At 42.7% G+C, this 17917-nt stretch overlaps 1 protein-coding gene across 2 annotated transcripts in view; it reads right to left on the minus strand.

The window, feature by feature from the left end:
* Positions 1-4457: 4457 nt before the first annotated feature.
* The window catches only part of CCDC28A (coiled-coil domain containing 28A), a 142237-nt gene continuing 128777 nt past the window's right edge, over positions 4458-17917 (minus strand). For both annotated transcript variants that reach the window (XM_069234318.1, XM_069234319.1), the window contains exon 6: positions 4458-5019. In XM_069234318.1, the coding sequence (XP_069090419.1) occupies positions 4965-5019 (55 nt within the window). In that variant the 3' untranslated portion in view covers positions 4458-4964. The remainder of the gene's footprint in view (positions 5020-17917) is intronic.

Consider the following 17917-nt stretch of genomic DNA (forward strand, 5'->3'; position numbering starts at 1 on the left):
AGTGCTTACTTTGAGGTTTAGTTTCTGTAAAATGAGCATCGCGGCCTACACAACCGGAGTATTTTCTACGAGTATGTCAGTAAGCGTTACCTAGCATGTTTTATATGTAGGCCAGGGGTTCGGCTGTCTAAGCAGGTAGCTGTAGCAAGGCAATCAGCATGCAGTCATGGTCATCTGGCTGGACTCTCCCTCCAATGTGACAAAGGCAGTGTTTTTATAACAGAATAGAATGGTTGACATTCTAAGAAATGGTCCCCATGTATGAGTGTGTATGTTGGAGACACAGCATACCACGTTTGCCAGGAACCCTATCTGACTATAGCCTCGAAGAAAGCACAAAGTGAAATGAATATCCTACTGAACATAACGCTTTCCTAGGCAAAAGAACAATTAGATATAAGAAAAGAAAAAACCACCACAAATGTGGCTATTGCTAGAAAAATTAAGCACTACTGAATAAAATGTAACTGGGCGAAAGTACACAACAGCAGACCTAGTTTGCTAAACCAACATGTCTAAAATATGGCTACAATAGCTATACAACACTCCCACACAAAAGAATACACAAGGCAACGTGGGTGGGGGACCATTCAACAGAAAATCAAATCAACCATGTCTGCATTGCCAATAAGTTCCGGAAGTCCCTGCAGGATGCAAGAAGGATGAGAGGAGCGATGTGGACTCAGATCATCACCGTGTCATGGTCAGGCTAGAACTAAAGCTGAAGAAAGCATGTATGTAACCGACAAACCAATGCCAGAGAAATAACATCAACCCCCTGAAAGACCCACAAACACGGAATGAATACTCAGTCACTCCCAGTATCAAGTTTCAAGTCCTGCGAGAACTACAGGATGACAGAGACCCAGTAGAAAGGTAGTGGGAGAAGATCGAAGGAACTGTGATAACAATTTGCCTGGAGGTAAAGGGTCCCAAGAAACACCAGCATAAAGAATGGCTCTCCACCGAGGCTCTTTGCAAAATCCAAGAGAAAAAGGAAAAGAAAGCTGCAGACAACACCAGTCAAACAAGAGCAGAAAAAGTGAAAGCGCAAGGCAAATCTTGCAACAGAAGCCCAGGAAACAGTAAGCCATGCAAACCTGAAAGAACTCTACGACATAGTAAGGAAACTCTCTGCCAGATACAGCAAGACAGAAAAACCTGTTAAAGACAAAGCTGGGAAGACAAATATGTGTCAGGAAGGCCAACAACAAAGATGGGTGGAACACTTTGAAGAACCCCTGAACTAGCCCCTGCCACAGTATCCACCAGACATACAGCCAGCTGACAAGGACTTGCCAATCGACTGCAGCAGACCAACTAAGGAAGAAATATGGCAAGTCATCAAACATCTGAGCAATGGGAGGGCCACAGGACCTGACAACATTTCTGCAGAAGCACTGATGCAGACATTGAAACATAAGTAGACATACTCTACCCAATATTTGGAGAGATCTGGTAAGAGGAAAAGGTGCAATCTGGATGGAAGGAGGGATATCTCCATCAAGATCTTCAAGAAAGGTGACTTGAGTAATTGCGCAAATTACAGAGGTGTAACTATTCCATTAACCCCAAGCAAAGTGTTCAACAGAGTCATCCTGACAGAATGAAGGAACAAGTTGATGCTCTTTTTCGAGACCAGCAAGCTGGCTTCCACAAAGATAGATCCTGCACAGACCAAAGTCGAACAATGTGCATCATCAATCAGCCGTTGATGAAAAGGAACTCCCCCCTCTATGTTAATTTCATTGACTATGAGAAAGCATTTCACAGCATGACAATAGAGGCCCTTTGGAAACTCCTCTGCACGACAGTGTGCCAGATAAACTTGCAATATTCATCAGGAACTCTTACAAGGGAATGACCTGCATGATTGTCCATAGAGGACAACTCATAGAAGCCTTCCAAGTAAGGACCAGAGTCCACCAGAAATGTTTGCTCTGACCTTTTCTCCTTTTGTTGGCCATAGGCTGGATCATGAAGATATCCACAGCAAGAAGAAGAAATGGGATCCAGTGGATACGTTGGACACAGCTCAATGACTTGGACTTTGCAGACGACTTTGCCCGACTTTTCCATACCCTTCTGCAGTTATACAAGAAGACCATCAATGAAGCAGCCACATCAGCACAACTTGACCTTAACACTCATTGGGAGCAAACCAAGATCCTGAAGGCTAGCACGGCCAGCACAACTGCAGTCACTCTTGTAGGCGATGCCCTGGAAGAGGTTGAGGGCTTCACCTACCTGAGCAGTGTTACAGACAAACAGGGTGGCACAGATACCAACATTAAGGCAAGAATCTGCAAAGCTGAAGCTGCCTTCATTCAGCTAAAGAAGACCTGGAGCTCCAAGGACCTAACGCTGCAAACCAAGACCACGCTTTAACACCAACGTAAACTTGGTCCTTCTGTATGGAGCAAAAACTTGGAGGACCACAGCCGCCACCAACAACAAAGTCCAGACTTTAATCAACACCTGTCTGAGGAAAATTCTCCAAATCCATTGGCTAAACACCATCAGCAACAATGACCTGTGGCTGCAGACTTCCCATCTCTCTGCTCATGAAGAAATCTTGAAAAGAGGCTGAGGCTGGATAATTGACACCCTTTGCAAGCCTGCATCGAACACCACCAGGCAAGCCCTCTCCACGAACCCTCAAGAGTAAAGGAAAAGGGGAAGGCCAAGGAACATGTGCAGCTGAGACCTCGAGGCTGACTGCAAGGAGATTAGTTACACCTGGAATCAAAAGAAAAGAAAAGCCCAGGACAGAGATGGCTGGAGAGTCCTGGTTGATGGCCTATACCCCAGGAGGGGTAGTAGGCATAAGTAAGTAAGTACGTTTCCTTCCAGAATAGGATTCACAACAACAAAGCACATCTTGGATCTCTCCAAGTGAATCTCAGAAACCCTCCACAAATGGCCCCCTGAGACAACCTTGCTGCCTCAAAAAACATCTAACATGCACAACACAACTCAATGACTTCAAGATATAAGACTACATCATTCTTATGCTGCAGAATATACAAATAGGACGTCCTCCGGGCCAACAACATCTTTAAGGATAATTTCATCATATACTAGGCATTTCAAAACCCCAGCATACTTAGCCATGAAATTAACCATCTCAAGCAGACCACATCATACCAGAAATAATGATAGTGCCAGGCCAGAGAAGAATAAATACAAGGAAAAAAGAAAGGTAGGACTTCTTTGTCTATGTGATAAGAATCAGAACAACAACCCATCAAGATCAGAACTGCTCTCATCTTTCTGCAGTTCAGAAAAAACCTGAAGATAGATCTCTTCAAAGAGCATTATTATTCTTTCTTGGAACCTGCCTCGTTATAAACAACTGTGAATCTCATACATGGGCTCTTGTTCTTTATTCTGTGCTCTGTTGCTTCCCAGGTAGACAGTTGCTACATGAGTACCATTATATACACACATACATACATACATAGACTCTGCAGGGACAGTCAAAACAAGGGGAGAGGGAGACAGGTAAAGGAGACTCTTGCAGCTAAACAACACTGGTCTGGGAGGCATAGGCACACTGGGGTGCTACACCTAAGCACACAGAAACAATGCATGATAGGGACAGACCTGCTCTGAGGAGACAATGACAAAAAATAAGAACCCTCAACCACATATAGACAACCCATACCACACACTAAATTCCCAAGGGGAAAGTGACAAGATCCTAACGCATCAACCTGCCCCTTTCACTGTACACTTCTGACAGGATCACAGACACTAGTCAGACCACACACCCATACCAAGCTGGTTCTGGAATGAAATTCACAGTGGAGAACCTCCACTTGATGAGTAACCGATACAGGCTGAAGATACAAGTACTCAATAACCTAATATAGCATGAGCAATTGATTGTTTACAGCTTCTGCACAACCTGACTGCTATTGTTGTGCGCAGGGGTGCCCACGTGTTGGGTTTCCCTCAATTTAAAGGCTTAGGGCCAGATGTATGAAAGGATTTTACCCATTCTGTGTCTATGGGAAAAAGCTTTCGTACATATGGCCCTTAGTGCCCTCACAAACTAGAAAAGCCTTTCTGAAAATCGAGTATGTTTGCATAGTAAATACAAATCACTATTTATTTGCCAAATACAGCAACACAGATTAATGGGATAATATTTTATTCAAACTTAGCTTTTGCAAATCAGTATAAGGCGTGAAAACATCCACATTGGCACTCTCCCAAAAAATTAGCAATAAATTTATAGCTTTCACAAATATAATATAATATATAATGTACTAGATAATATACATTGCACACAAAAAGGCAAGCTCATTCAGAATGCAACATTTAACATAGCTTTTTGGAATAAAAATATATTAATTTGCCAGTTTTGTAGTGCATTTCCAGAGGTATTCCACAGTGTTTTAGTACTGATGCATACAGTGCCATTACAACGAAACACTTCCTTAAAAAAAAATAAAAAATCCCAGAAAATCAATGTAAATAATTTTATGATTAGCCGCTGCTCATGCATATCAAACTAAGACAACAATTTGATTGTCCACATCAGAACTCAGTCTAAAGAGCCAAGGAAATAAAAAATGTGAGCCATTCAAGAAAATTTGATAATCACATAAGAAATAAGGAATGAAACACTACCTGAACATGAGAAAATGGGAAACACTGAGTACATTTAAAGCACAAGTTCAAGTCATCCTTTTTGTTTAGAACAATAAGGCAAGTAATATTTAATTTAGCAGCAGATCACTTGGGCCTCGTGGGTTTACCTTGATACTTGGCTTCAATGCACAGCAAGCAATTAAGAATGGAATTGGTACACAGCACCTACAGCATGCTTATAGGAATGCAGTAAAAACATTGTTGCATCCGCACTTTGATGATATATCTCAGACTTCCACCACAACAGTGGCTCAATACTGCACATCTGATTGGTCCCTGGCGAGACTGCCTTTCACATTTCACTTTCAGTTGGCGGTGTTCTTCGGAACATCTTGTGGATCAGCTAAGTGTAGTTTTTGTCTGATATACACACACAGTTAAGGATTTTTAATCACAATTTATTCAAAAGTCTTCGATATTCTGAAACAGAAACAGTTAATTTTGTAAACCAGTCATCCACAAACACTTCGCTCAGTAACCCTAAAACCTTGCACACCACCGGATAGAAGACTGCGGATCAAAATAAAGGAGCATCATAGTACTGTACATATCCACAACCAAAAAACGGCTAAACAGTTTGGTAAGTATATAAAAAAAGTGTGATGGATGGAATGCTTAAATTAATCTTGGCCACTCGTAATCACTCTGAACGCATTCCAATCCATAGTGATTTTGAATACTGTGCCACCTTAGATTGGACCCATCTATATGCAAATCAGTCTTGACCTTGCTCCTGTTGGAACAGTCCATGCTCCAACTGCCAAGCCAGGCCCTCTCTGAACTGGGGCACAAGCAACCCAGGTCTGGTTTCGCCCTAGTTATGGGCTTATCAGCCGGGTAAAGCTTGGTCCAGTGACACAGTATGCACAGGACTCAAGTCTGAGCATACTCACAGTTTTGAAAAGCTTCTTTGACAAGCACCCCTATACACAATGATATGAAATCCTACTTTTCAGGGTATGTTCTGTTTATTAGTAATTTCTCTGTGGCTATCATTCTTTGGGTAGCAGTGATTAGGCAACACAAATATCCAAGTTATGATCAAATACTGAGGATTATGCAAAAAAAAGTGAATATGTGCTTGATATGGACTTTGTTTGTGTACAGAGTCAATTTATTTGTAGCAAACTATTTTTTAAACAGTCAGTTTTTGCTTTTGTACTTTTTTCAAAATGCAACAATTTAAACAAAATAGTGTTAATGAGTTACAAAGCAAAATCTGGACCAAAGTCCTTACAAGTCCCTTTTGGGCTAATAAAAGTTTCTCAGTACCAGTGGAAACACATTTGCGGTCAATAGGGGTATGTCAATACTAAAATGGACTAAGAAGAGTTAGAATTTCCTTATGAGGGAACATCTGAGTGACAGAAATGTGGAACATATCTCCATTATTAACACAACTCCCCCTTCCTTTGTGGTATTTATATGAACATACGTTTGTAACCTTTTATCCACACATCTTTTAATTCTAGTGATTTAATGGTTTTCAAGAGTGGCTGAAGTTGCAACAGGACTATAACTGCACACAAAGGCTGAAAGATAAGGCTATTACCTTCCCCCATCACTAGGATGCCCCTAATGTACAGTAGATGCAGACAAGTCACTGTCATAAATATTGCAGAGCCCTTTGGAGGTCCACATCAAGTCTACACAAGTACTGAATCCCTATGCAATGGGTCATCTGGATATGGCTATATATTTGCATCCATTGCAAAATGTGATACTACACCTCTTATGATCTTGCTGAATGCCTTGAGGCAGAGGTAAGGGCAGGAGGAAGTGCCTGAAACTAAAACCAGCAACCTAACATGTCCCTTTGAAAGAGTTAGCTGGGCCAATGAAAAAACAGTAATTGACATCAAAGAAGAACCACCATGTACACAAACCAAGACAGAACACAACTTGTATAGGTCATGTCTCTAACCCACTGAAGTGTGAATCGATGGGTCCACCATACCTCAAGCTTGTCTGACCACTTTGTGATTCTGTTTAAAATCAGACCCTCTACTTATGAGCCTAAGGGTGTTCCTTCATTTTTTGGGGATTACCACCAAGCCCTCTGTTCAAGATTGGATTGAGAACATTTTCCCAAGACACTAGAGGGACAGACTCATTCTTTTTTCAGTAAAGTTGAGGGGGATCTTTTCTAGGTATGGAGAATTAGAACAGTTGTATCAATTTAGTCAGCCCAGCTGCTCTTTCTACATCTAAGATGACTTCTTGTTTTAAGCCACCTACCTGCCCTTGGTACACAACAGATTTAAGGACAACTAACTAGAAATTAAAGGAAACTGAACAACTATGGCACATTAAGTTTGATTCTGCTCTCAGAATTCAGCTTAAGGATGCACTTGGATAGTGTAAAAAAGGTTATGGGCTGAAGTCTGAATGTTGTACTGACATTAATTTGTTTGTCTGAGTGGATCAAAGACAGGATGATTAAACTATAGCTTTTAATGAATGTTTGTTGGCACTGTTAAACTAGATGCATGCCAATTAACTAGTACTGCATTTTGCGAAGACAGAAATATTGTTGATTGCAGATAAAATGCTCCCACAACTCTTGCTCAGGACCTGGGTGTTCAAACTGACCAAAACCTGACTTGTCTAGTAATGTGAACAAAGGTATCCTCCACTTGTTTCACCTTAATGAGAGTTCTGCAGAAAAGTCTGCTCTTTTTGCCAGTGTGGACCATATGCTTATTAGTAAAATACTCTATTTTGAGTTGGCTTGACAAATGCAACACATTATCTTTAGCTTCCTCTGTTCCTTTACTACATCGACATCAGCAAATTCAAAACACCACAGCCTGCTTGGTTCTGAATTTCCCCACAACATGTCTTGGCTTCCCAAGCATTAAATGCCTCATTGACTCCCTATAACCTAACAGATTGAAATCAAGGCTGTTTGTCTAATGTTCAAGGCTTTTTATTGTACAGGTCCCCAATATCTGCAAGATAAATTTTGCCACTATCTTCCTATTTGTTGGCTGAGCTCCAGCTTCTGGTGAGCTGTAGGATTCACCAAACTCGGATGAGAGGTTATGATTTTTCAGTTGCAGCGGCTAAATCCTGTATTCATTGGCTTTATTTTTAAGGCTGCAGGGCACTCTGCCCATGTTTCACAAGGATCTAAAGACTTAGCTATTTCATAAATGAGCAGTTCCTCAATGTGCATTCTGTCTAGATTGAACCAGTGCACCATTTGATATTTGTGCGCTTTAGAAATAGCCATTACATTACAGTTAAGCTTACCCATAAACATTTGTTAAGTGAGCCTATGGTATCCAAACAAGGAGTAATCCTGTGCTTTCCAGAAGAGCAGAAAAGTAGCCAGCCATATTGTTTTTCAGTCCACCTTCTGCCCCTCAAACTATGCTGCCTATTAGCAGAGTCCCTTTTTCCTCAGAATATTTCTGCTCGCTAGCGGATTGCACATTCAAGCAAAATATGAAAGGGAAGATAATCGTTCCCTTGTCATATTCCTGCTAGAGAAGGCCTATCACCAACCCAGATACCCATTGTCCTGGAGGATCCTTAAACCACTAGAGATAATGAATCCCAGCAGATGGTTGTCTAGGGGCCAATCCATATTTCCATCCACACTCTCAAGAAACCCACATACACTCAAGGAGTCTGTAATCCTGGGGCCCATAAAGACTCTGCCTTAGTAGGTCCTGGGATTATGTTGCTGCAGATCTGATGCCATCAGCATAGGGCAAGAACCCTGTGCCACCATTATTAAAGCAGCTCACCCTGGCAACAACTACATCCCCAACTGACTGAGAGATTATGTTTTATTTGGAAACATTGAGGGAGCCAGTGATCAAAGACACAAGATCAAATACACATGAAGCCACGCATTGTACTTTGTGAGAGTACTCATTTATAGTATTGCCTCTGAACACACAAGCATGGTTCTGGTTTTGTCAGCAGAAGTGTATGTATATGATGACATAGCAATAACTGTTTTGATTGTTCCCAGAATCTTGAATCTTAGTATTTCCTGGAGGCTCTACTAGGGTGGAAATCTTTAAACCTTGGCCCAGTGGAAGAGTCTATTCTCTGAAAATCTTGATGTCCTACTAATGCTCCGAGTCATACCTGTATTCCACATCGTGGGATTCTAAATTAACTATGTTCCCTATAGCAATGACACTGCAGAAAGTGTTTTATCAATTACATGTAGAATTTGTGATGTTAACGAGTTGCACTGGAAATAAGCAATATCTATCTGTAGTGAAGAAACAAAGGATAAGGTGAAGTGTGGGTTAGTATTGGTTGGAACACTTTAAAAAAAAAAAAGAAATTACCCTAAAAACCACAGAAAATGAGTAATTTTGGTTACAAGATAAAACCAAAATACTGTGGCACGAGCCAAGTCATGACCCAAGACTAATGAAGCAGATGCAATTTCGAATGTCGTAAATAATCTTACAGATCACATTGTTGTTGCACAGTGGGGGTTGGCCTCAGGGACTGCTAACCAACGTCCGCTGGGCACACCTTTCTACTGTGTGCATTGGGGGTTTGCCAGAGGTTACAGGCTACAGGCCTACGCTCAACCTTCCACAGGTGGCCAACTCGCTTTGTGCAAAAGGGCTGGCTGCAGGGCCCAGCCGACAGTGCCCGCCTCTCCACTGGTGGGCAGCAACTGCAATGCACAGCCCTCAGCTGTGTACTGCAGGAATTTGCAGTAGCCAGGCCCCAAGTTCAAACAGGTGGAAAATCCCTGCCTTTGGTCATGTGCTGTGAGGGACTGGCCGCAGGGCCCGGACTTCAGTCAAGCTCTGCTCTCACCCTGCTGTATGGGTCAATGTGTGGCCAGTGGCCATGCACAGCAGTGGGACCCTAAATACTTTTTTTGTTGTTTGCAGGATTAGAATATCTTATGCTGGATTCTCATATCCTGGGGCCTGAAGGGTCTGGAATCTCAGAATCCAGCAATAAAAGTACTTTTTTAAATGTTTATATTACTACCAGACGGGGTATCTTTGGAAGCCCACACATGTGCCTTGGTGTCATTGGGACTCCCCCACCCTAAAGCCTGACCTTTTTCTTTTAATTTTTCCCAACACGGTACTTGGTGCATGTGTTGGGAAATGGCGGCCAAAATATAATTTTTCTGTGATGGACAGCCAGTCCGAATACAGCAGATTCACAAATCGACAGGCATATTCATGACTGCAAAGAACAACGTGAGAAGTATATCTTTCTTGTCCAATAGTATGCCTTTATTTTTTTTAATGGATATGCAAATCTTCTGTGGCGCTCTAAATTAATGGGCTGGATAGTCTAGAGTCTAAAATTCAACCTCCTCCTGCCCATATGAACACCTTTATAAACAGTGATTTCTCAAAAACTACCAAAACCAAGAACAGCACAATTCTTGAGTAAAGTTCTACCTTTTAAGTTATATTTATTGATTTTTTATGTATCAAAAACAAAGAACAAACAGTGGACATGAGTGCATAATGCCCATAGACATGACATGAGGCAATCCAATATTTAGTATGAATAACAGACAGTAAACATCGCCCCGCATGACCTGCGTCATAAAGCATAGATGTATATCCACCCGCACCTCCAGAAGTTTAGAGGATTACAGTAAGTCACAATCACATTTCAACATAGTAGCCCAGAATGTGTGGCTCAGTGATCATGATGAGTAGCTCGGCCCACTCTAGGCATAGCAACTCTCTCCTCTGTGTGGTCTGCACATTGGTCATCTATAGATCCTAGTGTGGTACCTCGTGCATGAGCAAGTAGGCCTGTAATCGCTCCAAATATTGCTTTGGCAAAGTGCCTGAGGAATTGTGGAGTAGTAGAGCTCCAGTTGTTCGTTGCAATAGATTGCACTCTTGAGCCACAACTGAACAGTAGATGAGTCCTCTCTGCCCCACATCGTTTGGCCAGAAAGAGACCAACAAAGACAAAGCGCCTGACGCTCCTCTTCACAGACATGGTGCAGCCCAACATGGCCATTTTCGTGGAGAGTGGGACCCATCATATCAGACAATATACAATACACTTCTTCCCAATAGGAGTAAACGTGTGGACAGCACCAGGCCATATGGACAAGGTCTGCTCCTGCTACTCCACACCTTTGCACAACAAGAGTCTGCTTTCAGTTTAAGCTGAAAGAGATGAAGGGGTTATGGTACATGCAGAAATGTGAAGTGCAGTAATCAGAGTCAGCAATTTAGGTAAAGTTCTCCTTTCTGACTGCAGCAGTATGTCCATGCTTTATCCGATATCATGATTCCCAAGTTTGCTTCCGACTGTTTCTGCTTGGGTATTGTGACAGGGGCCTCAAATTGCATAGTGGTATAAAGCTTGGTCACTAGATAACTGGAGGTAGGGGCAGTGTGTAGCAAAGCCAGTGACTTAGAGTTAGGGGGTTCCCGAGGGAATGCATTATATAAGCATAACAAGATCAGAAAGATTGTCTCAGGTGGCTATCGTCTCATAATCTAGAAGGGTATCAATACCCCACCCCACCAAGGAAGAGGTCATTGGGGTAATGTGGCGGCTTTGCATGCACAGTAAGACTGCCCTGTCACTTGTGATAGCAGTCATGGGGAAATGGGTGATAGACTGGGGTCACAGAGAACAGAGTGAACATGTGCTGGCAGAGCCCCTCCCATGGATGGGGTGAGCACAGCACAGTAAAGTTAAGTCTGGTGCCACTAGCCTACTCTGACGGCAGGGAAGGGGCAGCACCTCCCATCGAATGCGGGGCTGCTTACCAGCTTACACCAGCTTCACATGGTTTGATCTGAGTGTCTTAAGGAAATGTCGAGATAACAGAATGGGGATGTTGCTGAAGAGATATAAGAGCTTTGGGAGTATGGTCATCTTTATGAATGTTATTCTGCCCATCAGGGATAGTGGCAGGATCCTCCAATTGTGGGTGTATTCCTCTGTTCTGGTCATGACCACTCCATAGTTCTTAAAGAGGACCACAGTTTCTTCTCTGCTGATCCAGATACCCAAGCACCTCAGAGATGTAAAGGTCCAGGGCAGGGGGAAATCCATCTCCCTCTCATGTAGATGGTGTCAGAGGAAGAATTTTGGATTCATTCCAGTTTATTCTGATATCGGACAGATCTGTAAAGAACAGTGAATTCCCTGATAACTGGAGGTTCTGGGCTGGATCACTGATATATAAAGTAATGTCATATGAATAAAGGGACTCCACTATATTCTGTGGTAAAAGTGCAAGGCCCTGGTAGCCATGTGTTAGGCAAATCACACATGCCAAAGGTACTTACGTTAAAGCATGAAGCAGAGGCCAAAGGGGGAATATGTGGCATGTGCCACTCTTGATCGGGAAGGGGTCAGAGTGTAGTCTGTTTAATCTAATTCTGGTGATGTGGTCAGAGTAAAGCAGACATATCAAGTTAAAAAATATTCTCAGACGACCCAATCTGGATAACACTGCGACGAGGTACCCCCTTCTCCAAGGAGAAAGTCTTTGGTAGCATCCAAGAAGACAGCAACCGCATTGTGGAGTGCAGTAGGGCGAAAAGCATGCAAAGGTTATGTGATGTGGATCTCCCCGGACTAAAGCCTGCTTTACTAGGCTTCAGAAGAGTGATTCATGTGGATTCACGCAGGGAGGTGGGGGGAGACCCATTTATAGTGCCTCCTCGTACATGTGGAACATTCAAGGGTGGAGGATATGGGGGGCTGGGGAGTGCGACGATAGCAGCATAGGCTTTATCAAATCCGGCGGGAAATCTGTCAAGCCCTGGCACCTTGCATGTAGGGAGGTTGCTCATTGCAGTCTTGACATCATAGAGGGTGATGGGAGTGTCTAAGAATTGCCAGCGAGCACCCTAAATCCAGGCCAGTGTAATACGCTCAAAATAATCTGTGTAGTTTTCCGGAGGTCTAGAGATATGGGATGCATACAGGCCCAAGTAGTACGAAACACATTCTTCCAGAATCTCATCTGCCTCAAAGAGGGTGTAGCCCCGCCCTAAGTCTCCAACTGGAGAATACCTGGCGGTGAGGTGTGCAGCTAAACCAACTCCACCAGCATTCTTACTTGGTCTCTCTGCCTCCCCGAGTCGCAAATAGAGTTTAACTTCCAAATTAGCCAGATCCGTGAACTCCGATAATGTAATCCTGAACTTTGTCAGAGTATGGGATGATGACCTATGTGCATATTGCATATCTAGCTTGTGTAGTTCCTTTCTAACTTGCTGAAATCGTTACACAGTGTGTTCCACATACCATGTTTTTTTTGCAATGCAGATCTAGCGTATATACGCTTTAAAAGCCTCTCAGACTATGCCCGCCAATTCCAGTTCTCATTGTCATGAAAGTAGTTGAGGATTTCGGTTTGTGTATCACTTTTCAAGGTGGGGTCTAATACGGCTTTTGGCAATAAGCACCAGGTGAAAGGCACAGTGCTTGGATTCTGGTATGTCCAGATGAAGTTTAATAGGTGAGTGGTCTGACAAGTGTGAGGGAGGTGTTCAGCCAAGTTGATCCAGCTACAAACATTGCACGTGCCCAGCCAGTAATCTAACCGTACCCATGAACCATGTGCAGTGGAAACATGTGTACCCTCCTGAAGGGTGGGGCGTCTGTGCCTCTCATATGTCTACACTTGTGTTCATGATGTCAGTGAGGGCAAGGGCAGCCGGGTTGTGCACGTGTGTTGCAGTGGTCTAGGCCCTAGATTACCCCCCCACAGTACTGCCCACGGGGAGAGGACCATACATTTCTGCCAAATATGTCTCAACACACAGCATGCCTTTTCTATTAAAACAATTACCTACCCTTAACCACAGGTCTGGGTTCTTTTTTGCACAAAATGCAGTAGTGTAAAACCCATGTTTCACAGTGAATGTGAAATGTGGGTGATATTTCACATTTCTCTGTGAAATACGAATTTCATCATCATAATGATAGCCCCCACATTACTTTGCAGAGCTTTACCATTGTTTAGGGTACTGGAACTATGCAGCATGGAGGGCCAACTTATGTGGCAAATATTTTATTAACTATACCGCAAAAATGCAAGTTATGAAATCCATTCTCCAGTAGTAGTATTTTAATCCATTAGAACTAAAAACAACATTCCTTTTGTAAAATGTGAAAACCCTGCATATTATGCAGCAAATTATATGGTAAATGTAGTAAATCCATAATTATGCTGTAAATACTTCAGCCACAGAACTGAATAAATCTTCTGGCCCTCTCCATTGTTTTATGAACAATTTATTCATGAAATATGGACCTACATATTCTAATTGCTAAAAATGCCTATTGTTCCCTGCAATATGAAAAACACAGCGTTTTTCATATAACTACCCCAAAATAAACATGTAATCTAAAAATACAAACAAGTAGTGTGCAGTATTGTCCTATACTGCCATCTCAGGATTCTGGTGGCATTCACCTCGATGGCAGTATTTGACTATATTACACAGTTACCTGTTATGTATACTCTCTATATATATTTAATGCTCATTAATCCCTTCTTATAAACTTTGATTGAGTTGTCATAAGCTTCTCTCCAGTTTGCCTCTACATTAACATGCATAAAGACTAAGGGGGCCATTACGAATCTGGTGGTCCAAGGACCTCCAGGTGACCCTGGCAGTCAGACCTCCAGGTGACTGCCAGGAGCATGGTTCCCGACGGGCTGCTGGCAGACAGCGCTGTGCTCAGCTGATCACAACTCCACTTACCACTGTCCCGCCATGGAAAGGATGGCATTAGGCCATGAGGCCATGAGGGGGCCCCTCCACTGTCCAAGGCATGGGCAGTGCATGGGCCCTCCTGCCTAGCACCGTCAGAATGCACACTGTCTACTTTGTAAGGGTTAAGGGAGCCAAGGTGAATACTGTAGCAATGTTCCCGCCGGTCAGCCTGGCAGGAACGTCGTAATACATGTTCCTGCTGGTCAGTCCGGCAGGAACATTGTGATACGACAGGGATGCCACCGGCATGACGGTGGCATCCTCCATGCAGCTTTGGTGGTCCCTTGGTGGGATGGCCAAAGTCATAATGAGGCCCTAAGTTGTTTTCAGATAAATGAAAGTGCAGGGCTCTACTTCCTTCTACCAGAGCCAAGTCTAGGGGGATCATCCATAAAAGAGTACAGGTGTTCTCCAGAAGTAACAGGAGATAAGCACATATTTTCGTGTCTCGTTAATTGAATCCCTCTTTAACCCTTTAAATGCTGGGGCTTCCCCCAATGCAGAGTTAGTTTTTAGTTATTTGTGGTAATTTGTGCTTAGGGCTCCATGTTTGCTCTTCCCGAGTAGCCTGAGGTAAAAATAAAATAAAGGAACCTCTCTGGTGCAAAGTGCCAGAGGGGCCTTTATACCCCTCCTCATTGTTGTCCAATGGCCGACAGGTGAGGAAGTGTGGGTTTCGGCCAGCCTAACACAATAATATGTTCTCGTCCACACTGTATTATATGTGCACAGATATAAGAGGGCAGGTGGATCCACTTTGCTCCTGCATGACCCAGCACAAACTGCAAATCCACAAGATGAGTACTGTAAGCATGACAACTATCTTTCAATGTGCATGGATATATAACTTCCACAACTCTTGTTCTGCACTAACTTATAATCACTGTAGACTATGGAAATACAAAGAGGCAAAAAGAACAAAACTCTTCATCTGGCATTCCCCTGCTCTGCCGCCAACGAGCTGCAACTCTCTGACAGACTTCATTCATCTGTATTTCCAACATCAATGAACATCCACTACAGTTTTCACTTTGCACCAGTACCAGACTGCCACTTATCACTTTCTGTGACACTGTTCAGTTTCCTTTACCTTGTTTGTATAGCTCTCTGCTGTCATGGTTGCAAAGTTTGCAGACCAGAAATTCTGCCATAAGTACACGATTATTTATAGGCTGGAAACTCTTGTATGACTTATGCAAAAACCCATATGTCCTATGGATGCAATACACTCTAGATTTCCCAGGATTTCATTAGGTCGAGCGTAAGTGTTCAACGTCATTTATACTTTTAGTATACTTCTTATGGCTTAAAGCGATTTAATTTGTTGGTTGCAGTATCCTTTAAAAATTCTTGCTTGCTAGTGATCAGTTCTGCAATGTTTTCTCCCTCCTTTTTCTGTTTTAGAGCAATGACCAACTACTGTATTGTTTCACTTTGGTTTCTTTATCTGTCGCTGTGACCAACTTTTTTGTTATTTCTTTGTTGCTGCCTTGTCACTGTGGGTGTTTTAAGCTGGTAGCTGCCTCTTTTATTGTAGCATTCCTTTACCCCTACCTCCTCCCATGTCGCTGCCATTTGTTTTGGCTTTTTTCGAGTGCTGTCCTCGTTTACCTCTGGCTCCTAAAATACGCTTATTTTACAAAAGAAATACATAATTGTTTAGCCCACGAAAGACACAATATGCCCCTTCTGGTAGAAAGTGGCTAAATCTAGAAGCAATGATGTGAAACTTGCGTTGCCTTGCAGAGTATCTCTCTCCAGGGCCCCTCCCTGCCAGCTCTCAGGACATCTCACAAAGAGGATTGCTTGTGTCCTTTATTGGGGCCATAAATCTTCTCAGGCTGCTCTGCTATCATTAACTTCATTAGAGCTTTGTTGCAATGCGAAGCAAGACCTATTGCAAGACTTTTCATTCTGTTAAAATAAAAATACATTACTTTTCCAGCCTTATTTTCCAATTTCTGTTCAGATGTTTCTGATGACAGTAGCCGCCAGTGACCAACAAAACATGGCAGGAAAAGATAAAATTATGAGACAGGGTTGGCCACTTTATGTGGCAAGAAAAGTCCAGTTCTGAAATTGCAATGCCAATAGCTCTAACTCAAGAAAATGCAAGACCTATTGCAGTGCAAATGCTTGTTTTATGTTATGTGGGTTTCCTAGGAGCACACCCACATTCATGCAAAAAAAAAAAAAAGTCCATGACACCACTGTTCCTATTTGTTTGAGCTAGTAAAAGGCAAACAGGAGAGAGGAGAAAATGTGACCTAAAGACCAGAGCTGCTGACTATGAAGGAGGAGAAATAGATTGGAATCCCAGGCTCAGCTTAACAGCCTATATGATTCTAGAAAATCACTTAATCTCCATGTGCTTAAAAAATGAATGTAATATGGTGCTCATGTAAAGAGCTCTCATGGCGTTGGGCGAAGATTGAGCGATATAAAATTGCCCAAAAAAGTTTATTATTGTTTATACAGGGGAGAACTGAGGACCCTAAATAAGACAAGAAAGTCCTTGTCCCGGGCTTTATGTCTATATGACATTAGAAGTGTGTCTTCATGCAAATGGAGTAAAGAACTATTTCTCCCAAAAACTACATTAGACTCAAATTTCATTAAGAGAATACCTAGCTTTTGACAAGTATTCAAGTGGCCTGCCCCTAACTTAAAATCCCATATACGTTATAGAAGTATATTGCTTTGTTTGTGGTTTTACGATTCCAAATGAGAAAATGCTAGGAATAACCACAGAGGTTTGGCTTGGTTAAAGACTTGGTTTGGAAATTTATCTCAGAAGAGCCACAGAAATCAGTTGACCTCAATAACTAAAGAATGAAGACAATGTATAGATAAATTGTTTTGTGACAATAATTTTTATTTGATTTATGTTTATTAAGTGTGCTAATATTCCAAGCCCCTGAAAAGGAGACCACCAGACAGTGCACAGTGAAACCTCCAGTGTCTGCGCTGGAGGCTTCCTCCCAAGTCAACATATCCCAGGGACTGACACAGAAGTGCTTCCTGTGGCCATCAAAGACATCTGCTGTGGAAATCAGCAATAGGTAACAAATGCAGTGCACATATGGTGGGATTTCTTTACCTGCCCCCAAGCAGCTAGTGAGATGGAAGGGGCACTGTTAGGAAAGGAGAGTGCCTCTGCTTTCGAACAGTGCCTCCCCAAAATGGATTCTGGTTTAGGGTTCAAATCCTTATGTGCTGCTCCCTGGGCAAAACGGACATAGGAGCACCACTGAAAAAGGGACCCCATCCCCAATGGAGTCCTGCTCAGAGGGCGTGGCTGGTGCTGCAACCCCAACACAAGAATACTCCACTTGCCCACCAGTTTTTTTTTTTTTGCAGTAACGGCACCCTCTGGCATAGGGGCCAAATCACCCCCACACTACCGGCTCCATGAAGGCATATAAAATGTAAACATTTTCCGTTCACAGGGAGAGGAATCACCCCAACTACCCCCACAACACCCCCCTCCCCCAAAAACTCTGGGAAGGTTAAAATGTTTGCAATCATTTTCTTTATTG

This window comes from Pleurodeles waltl, chromosome 5 (genome assembly GCF_031143425.1).
Source record: "Pleurodeles waltl isolate 20211129_DDA chromosome 5, aPleWal1.hap1.20221129, whole genome shotgun sequence".
NCBI lineage: Eukaryota > Metazoa > Chordata > Amphibia > Caudata > Salamandridae > Pleurodeles > Pleurodeles waltl.